This window comes from Emys orbicularis, chromosome 11 (assembly GCF_028017835.1).
Source record: "Emys orbicularis isolate rEmyOrb1 chromosome 11, rEmyOrb1.hap1, whole genome shotgun sequence".
Lineage (NCBI taxonomy): Eukaryota > Metazoa > Chordata > Testudines > Emydidae > Emys > Emys orbicularis.
Window position 1 is genome coordinate 17908145 of NC_088693.1, and position 16063 is coordinate 17924207.

General features: G+C 44.1%; 1 protein-coding gene across 1 annotated transcript in view; it reads right to left on the reverse strand.

Annotated features, from left to right (window-relative positions):
• Positions 1–3547: 3547 nt before the first annotated feature.
• TMEM163 (transmembrane protein 163) overlaps positions 3548–16063 on the reverse strand; it is a 161025-nt gene continuing 148509 nt past the window's right edge. Inside the window, exons 7-8 of the mRNA XM_065413845.1 lie at positions 5999–6140; positions 3548–3608 (exon numbers count right to left, since the gene is read on the reverse strand). Of these exons, the coding sequence (XP_065269917.1) occupies positions 3548–3608; positions 5999–6140 (203 nt within the window). The remainder of the gene's footprint in view (positions 3609–5998; positions 6141–16063) is intronic.

Below are 16063 nucleotides of genomic sequence, written 5' to 3' on the forward strand. Positions count from 1 at the left end.
CTCAGGTCTGATCCACTAGGGCCATTCCTATGAAAAGTAGTGAGGCTGAAGAGAGCAGAGTACTGATGTCACTGAAGAGACAGAAAAGGACCCTGCTAGCCATGACGAGTTCTCCAGCTACATTCAGTCTGTGGTTCCACTGAAGAATATTTATGGGTAGGGCACTTAAATCACCTGCTCTTCTCAATCAGCATCTGCTCCATCAATCTCTACAAGGAGCTCTAAGTTACCAAAGAAAAAGGATGATGGAACAATAAGCGGGACTAAGCAAAAGCTTGATGAATGACTTCATTTAGTTTGTGCTTTGGAAAATAGTTTCTGGCACTACCCAAAATTAATGTATTATTAAAGGCTCTCACTTATGCCAAGTGAGTCTTTTATTCTTGGCATATGTAGAGATCATCAAGGGCAAGACAGTGTTTTGCTGAGGTTTTGTTAAAGTAATCAGTAAAAGTAACTGTTATAGTTATTGCCAGAGTATTAAAACTAACTGGGTACAGATATCTAATAATGTTGGACAATAGGGGCAAACTGCATGGGAAAGGAAAACTAGGGTATGTCATGAAATAAAGGAATGTGGTAACAGACTATGGTGTGTGTGAGGGGGGTGTATATATACATGTTTAGCAGTAAGTTAGTATTTTTGGCACAGAATATGCTGAATCTGCATCCTTGCATTAGATAAATTAATCAACAAATGCATCCTAACACTGGGCAACTGTTAATGGACCACAGTACAAATTTGCATTGCTGTTTTAAGAAAAAAAATTCAACCTATGGCAAATCCACTGCAATATGCTACTACTTTTGTGGAGGTTTGTCCTATACTTTGTTACCTGGTGCTTACTTTGTTAACGGTTGTGCTCCTGTCTCCCCGTGATGCTGAAAAGTGCTGTATGTACTGCTGAATGGCATGTAATGATCTTTAATATTATCCAATGGCATTATGGATATTACAACTACTACTCAGCACTGAAAAAAACTTTGTTTACAAAGCACTGTACAAACTTGAACTAACTGAAATTAAGTACAAAAGACCTAAATGCTAGAGAATGAAAATCCAATTCACAGTGAAAGATGCATTTTTCCACCCCATGTTGCCTCCATACAGAATAATTGGGGGAAATAGAAGACTGTAAAGCCACTCCTGTAGTAGCAGAGCAATATTAATTGGGTATAGTAGTCTTCACTTCCTAGTAAAGAGCTAGTGGAGTTTTGTGCTGTTTAGCAGCACATGTCCCATTCCAGAGGGAAGGGGTGAACTGATTAATTTATGTTTTCAGTTGTATGTGTGTACAGATCCGTCTAAATCCTAAGATCTTAACTATGAAAGGGGCAAGAGTGGACATGCCAGGGGCTCTTGCTACTCCCAGTGACTTCTTACAGATTTCCTAGGAAAGCATGGCCAGAGGCTACATAAATTCATAGACTCTAGGACTGGAAGGGACCTCGAGAGGTCATCGAGTCCAGTCCCCTGCCCTCATGCCCATACATTACTTGTCTGTATCTGTCCCCTAAAGTAGGGGACATTTTGGTGGGGGAAACTAGTGCATCTGCTAAAGATTGCTGGGAGTGGGCAAAGTAACAGGTGGTTGAGAGATGCTGTGAAGGCCTCTGTGAAGATGGCCCTGTGCCCCCTTGCCAGAGATTCCCAAACTCTACATTTGTGGACCTCCCCCCTCAGTGTTTTCTGGGAATGAAGGGGCCAGGCCCCACTCTCCCCAAAGGATGAATGCAGAAGAAACCAAGTGGAACCTCAGAAAAGCTTGACAGTGTTTAGGCTGATGGTGCATTGAGACCCACCCTGTCATGCTGACCACCAATTCTGTCTCATTGATTCCTTGTACTCCCCCATCTGCCTGTCTGTCTATCCATCTGTTGTCTCTTAGATTGAAAGCGCTTTGGTGTAGGGACTATCTTTTTGTTGTGTGTTTGTACATCTCCTACCACAGTATCCTGGTCCATGACCGAGGCTCCTCAGCACTACGGTAATACAGATCATAACCTTGTTGAGTATTTGGGGCTTTACTTGGGCATAGAATTATCACATAGTGGAACCATCAAGCTGTCTGTTTTTACTCAGTCACAGTTTGCCTGAGTAAGGATATCAGAATTTGGCCAACAATTTGTAAGTGCTTTATGACTGGGAATCAAAGGTGCTATATAAACATAATGTATCAAAAAGCAATCTATTATCAATTTCTCGACAATTTGATTGTAGGTCTGCTGTTGTATGTTCTCAACCAAATGAATGTGGATCTCCCTGCTTCTTGATGTATTATTCTGACCTCCATGATAGCATAGCTGCTTTTCCCACCCACCAGGGAACAAATGAAATGCCCCAACACTGATTCACTTCTCCACACTGTGAAGCCAACCTGAAATATACAAAGTATGGAGGAAATTGCAGTGACCAGAGAATCTAGTTTAATGGGCTGCTGTACAGGAAGACTTTGTTCTACGATACATTCTGGAAACAGCTGTCAAATGTTACTTACAGGTACTGTATAAAATAGATACGTTTTATTGTATACATCATGGTTCTTGGATATTATAAGTAGGATATTAAGAAATACATAGGAATGTGTGGTGAAGGGTGAACAGTTTTTTTGTTTTTTGTTTTTTACAGAATAACCTAAATCTAATGAGTAGCTTTGTGATTCACCACAGTTCAAAGCTGTCACTGCTGTACCTTCATCAGGCAACAGAGCAACCACGTAGTCACAAATACTGGTACATTAGTGTATGGTACAATAAAAGAGTGAGAATCACATTTCTCATACTGGTCCTTCTTGTGCTTCATTTTGGCTTTTATCTGTACAGTAATACTCTTTGTGCTTATTTGGTCCATGCAAAGCAATGTACTGTGTGCGTCACTTGTTAAATAAAAATGAAATTCAAATTAGAAGAGGACTTGTATTTTAGATAATTTAGGATTAATAAAATAGTATGAAATTAAACTCTGATAATAGAAATGAGTGGGTCTTGTGCTGTTTTTTCTGTGGGGTCCATCCTCCTAACTTGAGACAAAAATCTTATTTACTTCAATGCCTTTAAGCGATGGTTGTTAGCATCCATAATCTACATACAGTACCTTTGTTGAGTTGTGAGCTGAAGTGGTTGGCAATGGCTGTAATTCAAAGTTACAGCACAAATTTGAAAAGTTTGAGCCAACATTAAAAAAAAAAAAAAAAAAGACTGAAACTGGCACCTCTTATCTACAGACGTCTAGTATATCAATAAAAACAATTTCACTCTAGAACACAGAACACTGCAACTGGTTTGGAATTGCAAATTATGTCTGTTTTCTACTGTCACTTACAGGATTCAATAGCTTACTTGAAAGGAAAATGCTGCTGTTTTGCTGTATTGTAAGCAGTGCACATATTTGCCTGTTATACAGAGAGATTTCCCATTAAAATAAACTTTAAAAGAAAATACACCATGGGAAAGAAACTGCATAATCAGTGAAATATCAGTGGCACCACTTGCCAAAATGTATGATGCTGCAGTTTCACAGTCCATACAGAGGAGAGGGCATCTGTCTTCATTCAAACATTTCGTAATGACGCGTTTGCCTTACACGTGGGACCATATCAATAAGCAACCTGGAAATAAAAGCACAAGTGAGTTTAGGTCGAGCTGTAAGGGGAAAGCACACAGTTAGGGGAGTTGTGTTAGGCACTCTCATGAAGGAAGGTTTATCTCTTCACTGCCGATCAGAGTGAAACCAGGCCCAGAACCAGCCCTGCCCAACCTTTAAGAAGCTGTGGGGAGGCACAAGGGGTGGGGAGGTGGGTTCTCCCTCAGAAGCATTCGAAATACCTGGTGGGCTTCTCTGTATTTTAGAAGATGTAAACACAAGGGGCTAGGTTATGGCTTAAAGCCACAACCCAGTGTGGGGATGGAGGGGGTGAGGAGCAGGATAGTGCTGCAGTGTGAGTCCCCTGGAGGAATTCTGGCTGAATCAGGGTTGGCTCTGCCAGCCTGGGAGATGATATATCCCCCTGCTGACACCAAGACTGCTTTGGGGAAAAAAATGTTATGGTGGAAGAGAATGGCAGAGACTGCACCCTTAGTGCAAGGCTTATCCCTCAGTGGCTTGAATGCCCCAGAAAGACATGGGACTTGTTAGCACTTCCCCCCAGAAGTGAGAATGACTGGGACCTGGCAAAGCAGTGCTGGCAAGCTGTACAGATGGAATCTGCTTGGAGGGCTGACTGGCCATGGCAGATCCTCGCCATCCGAAGCAGTAGTGTGGGAGTCAAGGGATATACTTGAAAGATTCTGGGTTCTGTCTGTCATGTTTTCATTTTTCTACTGTAATGTCCCCGTCTCTCCTCTGCATTTGGCCAGAACATCCTGCCTCTGCTGTAGAATGTAGATGCCAATGATTTTACAAGAGCAAATTCCTTCATTTATAGGAGTGGCATTGCTAATTAAAATGTTACTAACTTTCCAAAGTGGATTGTAAGCTAAAAATCACAGGTCTGGGCACTAGTTCTCTGCAAGGGGAGTCCAATAAAATAGCTTCTATCATTTTTATTATTTTCCTATGAGGGGGGGGGGGGACCTAAAGACACACATCACCCTGAACACTTGCAGTGAAATCCTAGCCCCAAAGAAGTCAATGGCAAAACTCCCATTGATTTCATTGAGGCCAGGATTTCACCTCCAATTTTAGCGTCACCATTCAAGAATCCCTTATCCCATTCACTTCAAATCTAGTAGAAAAATTCTTTGGGTCTAGGCTGACCTATCAGTTTCCAAGCCAATATACGGTGTATTTTGTAGTGTTCGAGAGGGAGGCCAACATCCAGTGTATAAATTAAACTCAGCCTTCGCTATGGAGCAGCTCACCTCTCCCTCTATTTCACACAGGAAAAAGAGGGCTTAGAAACATGCCATAAAAATATTTTAGAGGAATTCTGCCCCCAGAATTATGCGTCTATCCTTCAAAGGTAAATATCCCAAAGCCAAAATTTTGTTGTTTAAAACAAAAAAACAAATAAGTACACACAAAAATAGATTTTAGCTAAAGCAAAGCAATACCAGGTGCGCTTCTCTGTATTTTAGAAGATGTAAACACAAGGGGCTAGGTTATGGTGACCCTAAAATTATAATGTTTTTGGCTTCTCTGTAACATAAACTAGCTTTTGTTTTTTAAATCCCACTGCCACCACACTGCACACTGTGCTGACAGCTACTGTACTAAATTCCAGAGATTTATTACACCAAAGATATATAAGCCTCTGTCAGCTGACGCTTATTATATTTGAAACACCAACAATCCTTTTGTTAAAGGTGTTGTACTGGATAGCAAATACCTCTTAACAGAAGAGATGTGTTGAGTGAAATGTATTTGTTATATGAATGAGCTCCATTTTGTTATATAACTATTCTGTTTTCATTGTAGGATTAATGGAATATTGTTTTGTTCTGAAAGAAATAACCATTTTTACTTTAATTAAAAAAAAAAAGAATATTCTGAGAACAAATAAACCCTAAACATGCCCACGGGACTAGATGTTCAGGAGGATGGTACAAAGATTTTTTTTTCCCACCACAAGGTCACCTTTCAGTGACTAGAAACTTTCTGTTCTCCCATAGAGTTCTATAGAAAGTATACCGTGGCCCACCTAGAAATTAGCGCCTCTCCTGCTCCCATCCACTTGAGAAGAGCAGGTTCTCGAACAATTAATGAACAGCATTCTTCTCTTCTCTCTCAGACACTGTTGCCTTCAATAACTAAGAGGATCTGTGGTAATGTGATATGAGCTGCCATGCTGCAAGCTCCCAGTGCAGTAGCTAGCGGCCAGAAACGTGCAGGTGTGCACACGCATTCCAGATGAAGATACACACATTCTAAGTGAGGATTGTGCTCTTGTTCAATGTCTTGGCAAGACATTTAGCACTGTAGATCATGAATGAATCACATGCATGTGCTTGCTAATGCATGCTGACAGAGCAAATTACAAAAATAAGAAGTTTAACTCACTTGACTCCATAGGCAAGTATTGTGAGTCCCATTAAAATTCCTATACTGCCATCCAGGTACCAGACAGAAGCATTGTGCTTAAAAACTTCTGCACTTAGAAGGATGGAAAATCCCATTACTCCACCTACAAGAGAGTTGAAACCTGGAAGAGAAAAAATAACCCATACAAATCAAGGGAAGCACTCAATCTCTTAGCATCCGCTTAATCGCCTCAACTGTGAAGAGACTCTGTGGGGACAAAAGCCATTATACTGCACCTAGTAGCACAGAGGACAGAGAGTCTCTGCGACTGTAGAGTAGAGGCCATTTAATGCTGTGCTGTGCAGAGAAAGGCGGCACAGGTCTCTAGCACATGCTCAGCCACAGCTTACTATGAGGATCTCATTTGGAAAAAAAAAAAAAATCAGAGTTGGAATGTTCAGTTTATATCCTAGGACCTGCTGGTGCTTTTCATTCCAGTATTAATGAGGTAACGTCCATCTCTTGCCATTGTCTCTCTTGTTCAGTCATCAGCCGCCACTTTACATTCCCCTTTTAGTTTCTATTCTAAATCCTATTCACTGAGTCTCTTTCCTTGAGCAGCTTTGCCACTTTCAAAATATCTGTCAAAGGGTCCTTCTATCTGAAAAGTGACCCTTTCTTTTAAAGGCCCCCTTACGGTTCTATATAGTTATTGTTTGTTTCTCACCAGTGTCCAGATTACTACTTGAAAAATGAACACACACAATCTTCTTTCTAACTTCAAGACTTGCAAACTCAGTGTTTCAGGCTGGCATCTGTCTTTCTTTCAAAATCCCATGGATAAACGTTCTGCAGGCCAAATAATACTCTGACAACTGTGTAGGTCTGTTGCTATTCATAGATGCCCTTAAAAACACACACACAATCTCAGTGTATTCAGTGGGTGTGTGCCCAGGTTAACTGGTAAGACATTAGTAAGTAACTTAATCAATAACACGACTCCATCTCACTCTCCCATAGTGTGTGCTGTATTTCTGTGACTTAAAGGAAGCAGAGTTGTCTGTGAATACACACTTGGAGCAGATCTGATGAGTATGAAAGTACCATTTTTACATCATAACTTCAGAGAACTGCACTTTAATATTTGTTTTTCTTTTGATTCATATATCCTGCTTTAATATATATTGGAGCTTCATCTTCTAGCTGAATACATTACTGGATGTAATAGAGTGAGCCTGCTCAGACTATTCCCCATACACGTCAAAAGACCTGCATACTTGTCACTCCCAGTCAGCTGCTTACAGGCATGATAATGTTCTTTTCAATCCAAATTTTTTACTTTTCTTTCTTTTAATCTATCAGGTTGGCCCTTCAAAGACCTTTCCTCTTCTAGGGCATTTACTGTCACTCCTTGACATCCTGCTTTTTAAAAGAAATAGTCCTTCCTCTTGCTGCATATTTGCAGTCACCTTTTCCTCCCAAACTCACGCTTCACTGTTTCACCCTTTCACGGTCGGTGGTTTGTTTTCTGCTGAACAATGACCTTCCACCACCAGCCCTCAAAGGCCAAGTCATCATTCTATAATTTCCCACTGTTGTTAACAAGGGTGTAGCTGCGCTGGTGGTCAGAGTGTCTGTATAGATCAGATGGTGGCATCTGCCAGCACTTTAGATATCATTTTAGGCCTGCTTGGAGCAAGGTTAGAAGATATATTATTTTAAATGCTCTAGTATTAGGAACAGTCGGAAATTGTAGGAAAAATAATTTAGTTTAAACATAGCCAAAGGCTCTAACTCTCTGCCTGCTGCAGCTCTTAGCCTAGTCTCTACCTGTTTTATATTGCACTAACTGCTATGACATCTGCGTGCCAACAGACCATAGCATCTAATACTATGGTACTCATATGGCCCCCATCTGAGTGCCTCTGAATCTTTATTGTATTTATCCTCACAGCACCCCTGAGGTAGGGAAGAACTATTGTCTCTATTTTATAAATGAGGAACTGAAGCACTGGGGTCCTGATTTTCAAAGGTCTTTCGGCCTGAGAGACTAAGGGCATGCCTGCACTGCAATTAAAAAAACCCACAGCACCGAGTCTGAGCCTGGATCACCTGACTTGGGCTGGGCTGTGGGGCTAAAAATATCAGTGTAAATATTTGGGCTTGGCTGTAGCCTGGGCTCTGAGACCCAACCCATTCATGGGGTCTCAGATCCTGGGCCGCAGTCTGAGCCCAAATGTCTACACTGCAGTTTTATAGCCCCGTAGCCTGAACCCTGCGAGCCCTGAGTCAGCGACCTGGGCCAGCCGCATCTGTGCCGTGGGTCTTTTATTGCAATGTAGACAATACCCTAAGTGACCTGCCCAACATCACACAGGAATTCTCTGGCAGAGCAGGCTCAGGCTTGTCCCTAACTGCTGGGGCATCCTTTCTCCCCTTAATATTTTGTTCTTTCTCCTTGTTAATTTCCAAGGACAAAAGGGAGCTCTGATTAAAATTCCTTGGCAGGAGATAGCCTTCCATTTGGAAATGCTGCTTCACTCTCAATATTAAATAAACCCGGGTGCCTTGTATTTATCACTCAAAGGAACCTGAGCAGAGTGGTGGTTAAGCAATGCGCTCTTGTATAACCCACTGTTCCTAATAATAAATGCTGTACAATGTCAATTTTTTTCATCACAGGATCTCTAAGCACCTTCAAACCACTGACTGAACCCTCACAACACTCCTGTGACTGAGGTAAGTGTTCTAATCCCCATTTTACATATGGATAAACTAATGCATAAAGGTATGACTTGCTCAATGGTCACACAGCAAGTCTCTGACAGAACCAGGAACAGAACACAGGAGGGCCCACCCCCGTTCTCCAAACACTAGACTATCCTGTTTCTCTTACTAATGGCCTTGCAATGGCAGACCAATGCGCTAAAAGAGAGGAGCTAGGATCTGGAAGGGTTTTAGCTTTTGGACAAAGGGTTAAATTGTTCTTTTGAAGTTATCATTGCAGCCCTTTCCCGAGTAATGCAAGATTGTTCCCTACAAGCCATTTTCTAGTGTTTTGTCCAATCTATCTTTGAGTCCCAAGCAATTCAGCTTTCACCTGTTCCTTCTGGGAGACTGTGCCACAATCTAACGCATCTCAGAGCCAGCGAGTTTTCCTTAAACATTCACTCTCTAAATTTCATCCCATCACTCCGCAGTCTACCATTCTATGTTCCATTCTGTCCTTGTTTACAACCTTCAAGTATGGGCAAACTGTTAGGCTAATAGAAGACTGAAGAGAACATGACTACACATATTTAGCTCTTTAAGCTCTCCTAAATCAGTCCTTCCTGCCACATAATCATTTTTGTTTTTCTCTGAGCGCTCTCTTATTTGTCAGTGTCTTTCTAGTAATGTGCGGAGAGGGAGGTGAGATGGAATAAGTTCTGAACTCTAATGTTCCTGAGGTTTGAGTTCTCAGTAGACTAGCATTTGGGCCAACTGTTGTTTATTTGTGTTCACACCGATTTCAGTTAGACTATGTGCTAGGTGAAAAGACTTCATTTCCTAGTTCTGAATGTTCAAAGGTGGGATTTTCAAAAACACTTAAGTGACTTTCTCCTTTCTGTGTCAGGTACCCTGAAGTCACTTAAGCACTTTTGAAAATGCCTCCCCTCATGTTTTTGAGAATGTGCTTGATAATGCTGACCAGATCTAGCTTACCAACACTTGGGGTCTGGACAGGAAGAAGCAAGCTGGGGGGAAATGATTGTTGGAGAACATCAGTGATTGTTCTTCATGACTGTAGCCCGTATTGGCTTAGTAGGATTTACAATATAAACCTGGAGCTAAGGAACTTTTAGGCCCCAATTCTGCCCAGAGATCTGTAAGCCTCCGAATGGAAGTTGTATGGATATTTGAGGGGACAGCTGGCTTCTTGGAATGCAGTTGCACTTCTGAATTGGTCTGCGCTCTCAACCACAATGGCAAAGGCACTGGAAAAATTCACCTAAATGAAGGGAAATATAATTTGGTCAATTCAACCCATGGCTATACCCAGAAAATATTCTGAAATAAGGGGCAGGTCTACACTACAGGTCTACACTACGCTCTGAGGCCTGGTCTACACTACCCGCCTGAATCGGCGGGTAGAAATCGACCTTTCGGAGATCGATTTATCGCGTCCCGTCAGGACGCGACAATCGATCCCCGAATCGACGCTCTTACTCCACCAGCGAAGGTGGGAGTAAGAGCCGTCGACAGGAAGCCGCGGAGGTCGATTTTGCCGCCGTCCTCACAGCGGGGTAAGTCGGCTGCGATACGTCGAATTCAGCTACGCTATTCGCGTAGCTGAATTTGCGTATCTTAAATCGACCCCCCCCTGTAGTGTAGATGTAGCCTGAGATGGATCCATCAGCAGTCGATTTAGCGGGTCTAGTGAAGACCAAATCGACAGCAGATCACTCTCCAGTCGACCCCTGTACTCTACCCCCAACAAGAAGAGTAAGGTAAATTGACAGGAGAGTTTCTTCCATTGACCCCCCGCAGTAACTCGACCTAAGGTACGAGTTGCGTAGCATAGGTCAACTTACTGCAGTAGTGTAGACATAGCCAAGGACATTTTTGCACAGACCTATATTGCCATGAACTCTATAGAGTGTACATGAAGTAAGAATTCTAATCTCAAACTCCCCTCTACTCACAATCTGACAAACTCATCCTACTGCAGAACAGCAAACTTCCTATCCCACAGAGAGCTGTGAGGGTGAATACTCCAACCAGCTAAGTGCCATTCTGTGTGGCACACAATTTGCTCTGGGATGATGATATTGCTGACTACAATTCTTGTGTCTGGTGGTTCAAGCTTTGTCATCTAACAGAAATACATGGAGAAGGAACTTGCTTCTCAGCATAAGGGAGAAATAATGATCCAGGGGCAGGATTCAAGGAACTGAAGATGTAAATAATTGAAACCACATAATAGAGAGAGAGAGTAGCCCTTCAACAGAGTGAAGATAGCACATTAACAGAGACAGGGGGTTTTGTTGCCTCCACAGGTTGTAGCCTGAGTTTGATTCTTATATTACAGACAGTTAAGTACCTCTCTGAAGTACATTCAGTATTTAATGAAGAGACTCTTCTAAGTCTTGAGAAGAACTTTGGAGTGTCCAATAATCAGCTGCCAGATCATGAAGGTTGTATTAAATACTTCCCTTGGAGCACATCACTAGTTCACAGCCTCCTCCTACTAATACCGCAGGCATTTGAAAAGTCAGGCCTTGAGCAAATTGGCTTGTTAAACCTGTTGAGAAATGGATTTTTTTTTCATGTAAACCCTTCAACACAAAGTTTGCCATAGGAATGAAATCTCTCTAGGTTCAGAACAAAGGTACTTACTGTGACAGCCCTCACATGGATCCTTTTGATATTGGCATCTGGCTAGTGAGGTCTGAAGCTATCTGTGTGAGTACTGTATATTGGGATTTCTATGACTCAGGTGCACAATACTGGATGTGAGCCACTTGCAATATTTCATTGCACCTGTTGTGCTAGCATAGTTACTGGACAGACATCTTTTCCTAATTATAAACCAAACTGAGAGGCAGCACAGGCCTGCCTTATTGCCAGTGCATGGATCTGATTCATGTGAGGTTCTCCACATCCTCAGAACGCCATATATCATCACACCTTAGAATCCGAGAAAACTTGCACTCCACTCACCCTATCAGAACTGGATCAAGTCCCACAGATACAGGTATCATATACCGTATGAAAATGCAATGAAAAAAGTCCATTCTACCACCTGCAGTCTGGAGCACTCTCCCTACTGGCTGCTCAAAGCCAGAAAGCAATGCCTTGGCTCACTCTTGATAGAAATAGTTGACGTGTCCCTCAGATAAATGCTCTGCCTAACATTATGAAAGACTTAGCTTCAGGCCAGGCCATAGCACAGAAACAGTGCCAATCACACTCCTTACCAGCAGCAAAACAAAAATTGGTGAAGTAGGAGCAGAACCAGAAAGGAACAGAGAGACACAAGCCAAAGGAGGACAGGATTTTTGAAAATACCTTCTTATTGCCTGGAGTGGGAGGAGGGACTTTGACAGCAGAGTAGGACAGAAGTCCAAAACATGTGCGGCAGGTAGGGGGCTCCTGCTCCTTCCAACTCCCTTTTAGTTCTCTGATTCACTATTGGCTGAGCAAAGGGGGAAGGAGCTAGTTGATTGGCTGCTGTGTGCCTCTCCTTGCCTACTTAAACTAAGCTAGGGCTTTTCAAAAGCCTTAGTGTATATTTACACTGCCGTAAAAGACCCGCTGCATAGCTACTCGGGTTCCTGGGGCTCAGGCTGCAGGGCTAAAAATTGCAGTGTAGATATTTGGGCTTGGGCTGGAGCCCTGGCCCTCAAACCCCACAAGGGGGGAGAGTCCCAGAGTTCAGGCTCCAGCCCAACCCCAAACATCTACACTGCAGTTTTTAGCCTAGCCCAACTCAGTTGACCCAGGCTCTGAGATTTTGTACCAGGGGTTTTTCATTGCAGCATAGATGTACCCTTACTCTTTGGTTAGCTGTTGCTGTTTGGCCATGCCTGGAGCAAGCATACATGTGGGCAACGTTGCAAGAATCATGGGATCAGAGCCAGCACATGGACTCTTTTAGGTTCCCAGCTCCAGGATGCCAGGACAAGGAAGAATCAAGGTGGCTTCTACAGCCAGGCGATGCAGTGCCCAGAGGAAAGATAGGCACTTCTAGGACTGCCCCTCCCTACTTCTAGGGGTGCACTCTGGTGGAGAGGTCTCTAGTCTGTCATGGAGGTCAGACACTTGGTTCCCCGACCTAGAGGCACAGCCCACTCGAAGAGTAGGAGCCCTGCAGGGTGGGTGGGTATTGATGCAGCTTGCTTCCAGAGCTGCAGAAAATTCAAACCAGAGGAAGCTGCAGGGGACTCAGCAGTGCACCACTGCCTCCCCCTGCTGCTGGGAGACGGGGGCAAGGATGTGTGGGGTGGCTGCTGCTGCCATGGGAACATCTGGCTCCCTGGGTCCTGTCACCAGGACTGTCCATGGTGCTGCTGCCCTTTTCCTCACCCTGCTCATGGGGGAGGGGTTGGGGGACACGGGAGGCTGCTGATGGTGTGGCAGGGGGCATTTCAAGCACCCATTCCAGGAGCCATTCACCTGCGACCTGACAAGATGCTAACTCCCCTCCCACCCTTACGTCATGGGGAAGGGTGTTGAGGTCAGGGGACAGCACTTGGCCCTGCTCCCTCCACCCCCACTCAGAGGAGGACAGCCCATGACTGCTGAAATAAGGCACAGGAGGAGGACTGGGGCAGCTACAGCAGGGGTTGGCACTGTGGGGGGGGAGGGGCATGGGAGTGGCCAGAGGCCTTAGAAGGGGTCTCCCCTCTTGTTCCCTGGGAAGCCCCAGTCCAGCCCTCATGGAGACACTGAGCGGTGGCCTCAGAGATGGGCAAGGATTCCTTTACACCACTTTGTCAAGCAATCATAGACCCAGAGTCACTGCCCCATGTGGGAGACAGATTCTCAGTCCTCCAGGACTTTGGAGTGGATGGGGACCACTGGCAAGGCAACAATTGTGAGGAGGGGAGCTGGAGGGGGACACTCTCTAGCCTGGATTGAGGATCAGAGTAGGACAGGGAGATTTTAGTGGACTGTACCCAGGACCTTGGCTGGGACCATTCACCTTGCAGCTGGCGGACAACAGATTCCAGGAGTTTGCCCTGTTTGCCAACAGAGATCCACAGGTGATGCCCAACCAAATGTGGAACCTTGGCTGCTGACAGTCCCAGGAGTAGTCAGGAATGCAGTTGCCCCAACGATGGCCTGTGGGATGTACCTTACTGAGTTCACCGAATCTAAAGCTCAGGAAGGACTCCAGCATCTGTGACCCATCCCTTAGCATCAGGTGGTGAGAGATGCTATGTCCTTGGTGCACTATGGGTTAGCTCCCTCCACTATATCAGGTCAAATAGTAGAACTGTCCTACTGGTGTAAGCTAGCAGGTTTCCCTGGCCCATGTAGAGATTTCCTAGTGTGGAAGCTCTTGGTCCAGAGACGAAAGGCAGAGGAGGGGTGACAGGAATCGCATAGCCACAGAAATTCTTACAGGGTAATTAAATGGTCTGCCCAGGATATGTAGTGCTGTGATGGAGGCCATTTCATTCAAGGCAGCATTTCTTGTGGCCTTCTTTGGTGCTTTCAAGGTAACAATGCCACAGGCAACCATGGACAGGTCCAGGTGGGCAGTTTAATTACCGAATGTACAGTGTCACTTGTGCAGTGTTGCTGCACTTAAGGTTCTCTGAAATAGATCAGAATGGGAATGAGGCCTCAGTGGTGATACGGAAATGTGCAGATGAATGCCTGTGCTCTGTAAGGGCACTCAAAGCTTTCCTAGCCAAATGGAACCAGGAGCCAGGCCCACTGTCTATGCACGTGATAGTGTCTTCCTGACAAGACAGCAGGTTGCTGGAGTAATAAAAAAAGCTTTGGCCTGCTGCAGTCTCAACCCAGCTAACTTTAGCTGGGTTTCTTTCAGGACTGGGGCAGTGACAGCAGCAGCATCAGAGGGCTTTGACTTTTCCTAGGTTCAGGCTATAGGACACTAGAAATCAAATTGTTTCAGAACTTGTGTCCACCTCAGGGGAAAGGTTGCTGGGACTGACATTAAGTGTAACTAACCCTCTCCGTTTCTGAACCCAGTAGATATCCAAAGCATGGTCGATGTTTGAATTTGCAAACACTCTGTAGTGCATTGGACCTGCAAGAAGGTAGCCAGGTTGGCAGATGGATCACTGCTGGGCTTCAAGGCTGAAGCTGTACATATGCAGTGGGTAAAGCAGGATAGGCATGCTGTGGGAGCAAACTACTTTGAATATGGCAGATGGGACAAGAGCTGGTCTTGGCACTCGATGATGATGGGTTGATTAAGCATTTGGGGCTGAATGTTGGCCAGGCAGCAGAGCAGGTGCATCATAATTGCACTGCAAGACTGAAGCCATTGGCCTTTGATGGTATGGCCAACGGGGCATGAGCTGGTCCCATCACTCATTGATGCTGCTAGTTGATGTTGGATTAAGCAATTGTGGCTGGACGTTGGCCAGGTCAGCAAGTGGATTGAAACTAAGCTGCAAGGCTGAAGCCGTTTGCCGTCAGTGGTATGACAGATGATGAAGCATGAGCTGGTCTCAGCACTCGATAGCCAAGCTACAGCCACTTGATGTCCTGATTATTCCTCAGGGCAGAAATGATCCTGGGGACTGCAGATTAAATTTAGGGACTAGGATACAGAGGGATGTGGAGCTCTTCCTGCAAGGCACTCAATTTGTCTGGTCAGAGATGCATGCAAAATGAGTTTGGTGTGGGGTCAATGAGCCAGCTCATGTCAACAGAGCAAGAAAAAATGTGAACCATGAGGTAGCCGCGATCATTTTGAGAGTTTGGGTGTGGTGAGGTGCTGGTGGGGATAGAACATAGCGATATCAGATACAATAGACCTGAGCTCTCTAGGAAGGGGATGGAGTTCATCTGTCAGATGCTGGGGCTCACATTGGCTCCATGACCTCAAGGTTTGGGTCAGGCAGGAAATGCATACCAGGAAGGAATATACGTTCTGAGACACAGACAGGAAGAGGTTATTAGGGATCTCTGATAGAGTGGTTTTGGTTGACAGAAGGGAGAATCCAAATTAGATAACATCAGTAGACTTTTATCCTCTACACTGGCAGCTACTACAAAAAAGAAATGCTAGCATAATGGTAACATTAAGGTTGCCAGATCAAACACTCAAGTCAGCAAACTATTTCAAATGCTACGGTAGCTCTAGCATTGTATATTTCCTATTAATTAATATGATTAAATATACAAGGGGTGTAAGGTGGATGAATTAATACAGTAACTCCTTGCTTAATGTTGTAGTTATGTTCCTGAAAAATGCTACTTTAAGTGAAACGATGTTAAGTGAATCCCATTTCCCCATAAGAATTAATGTAAATGGGGGGAGGTTAGGTTCCAGGGAAATGTTTTCACCAGATAAAAAACATTATATACATATTCAGTAGAAGTCTTAAATAATTTTAAACAAACAGTGTAATACTGTAC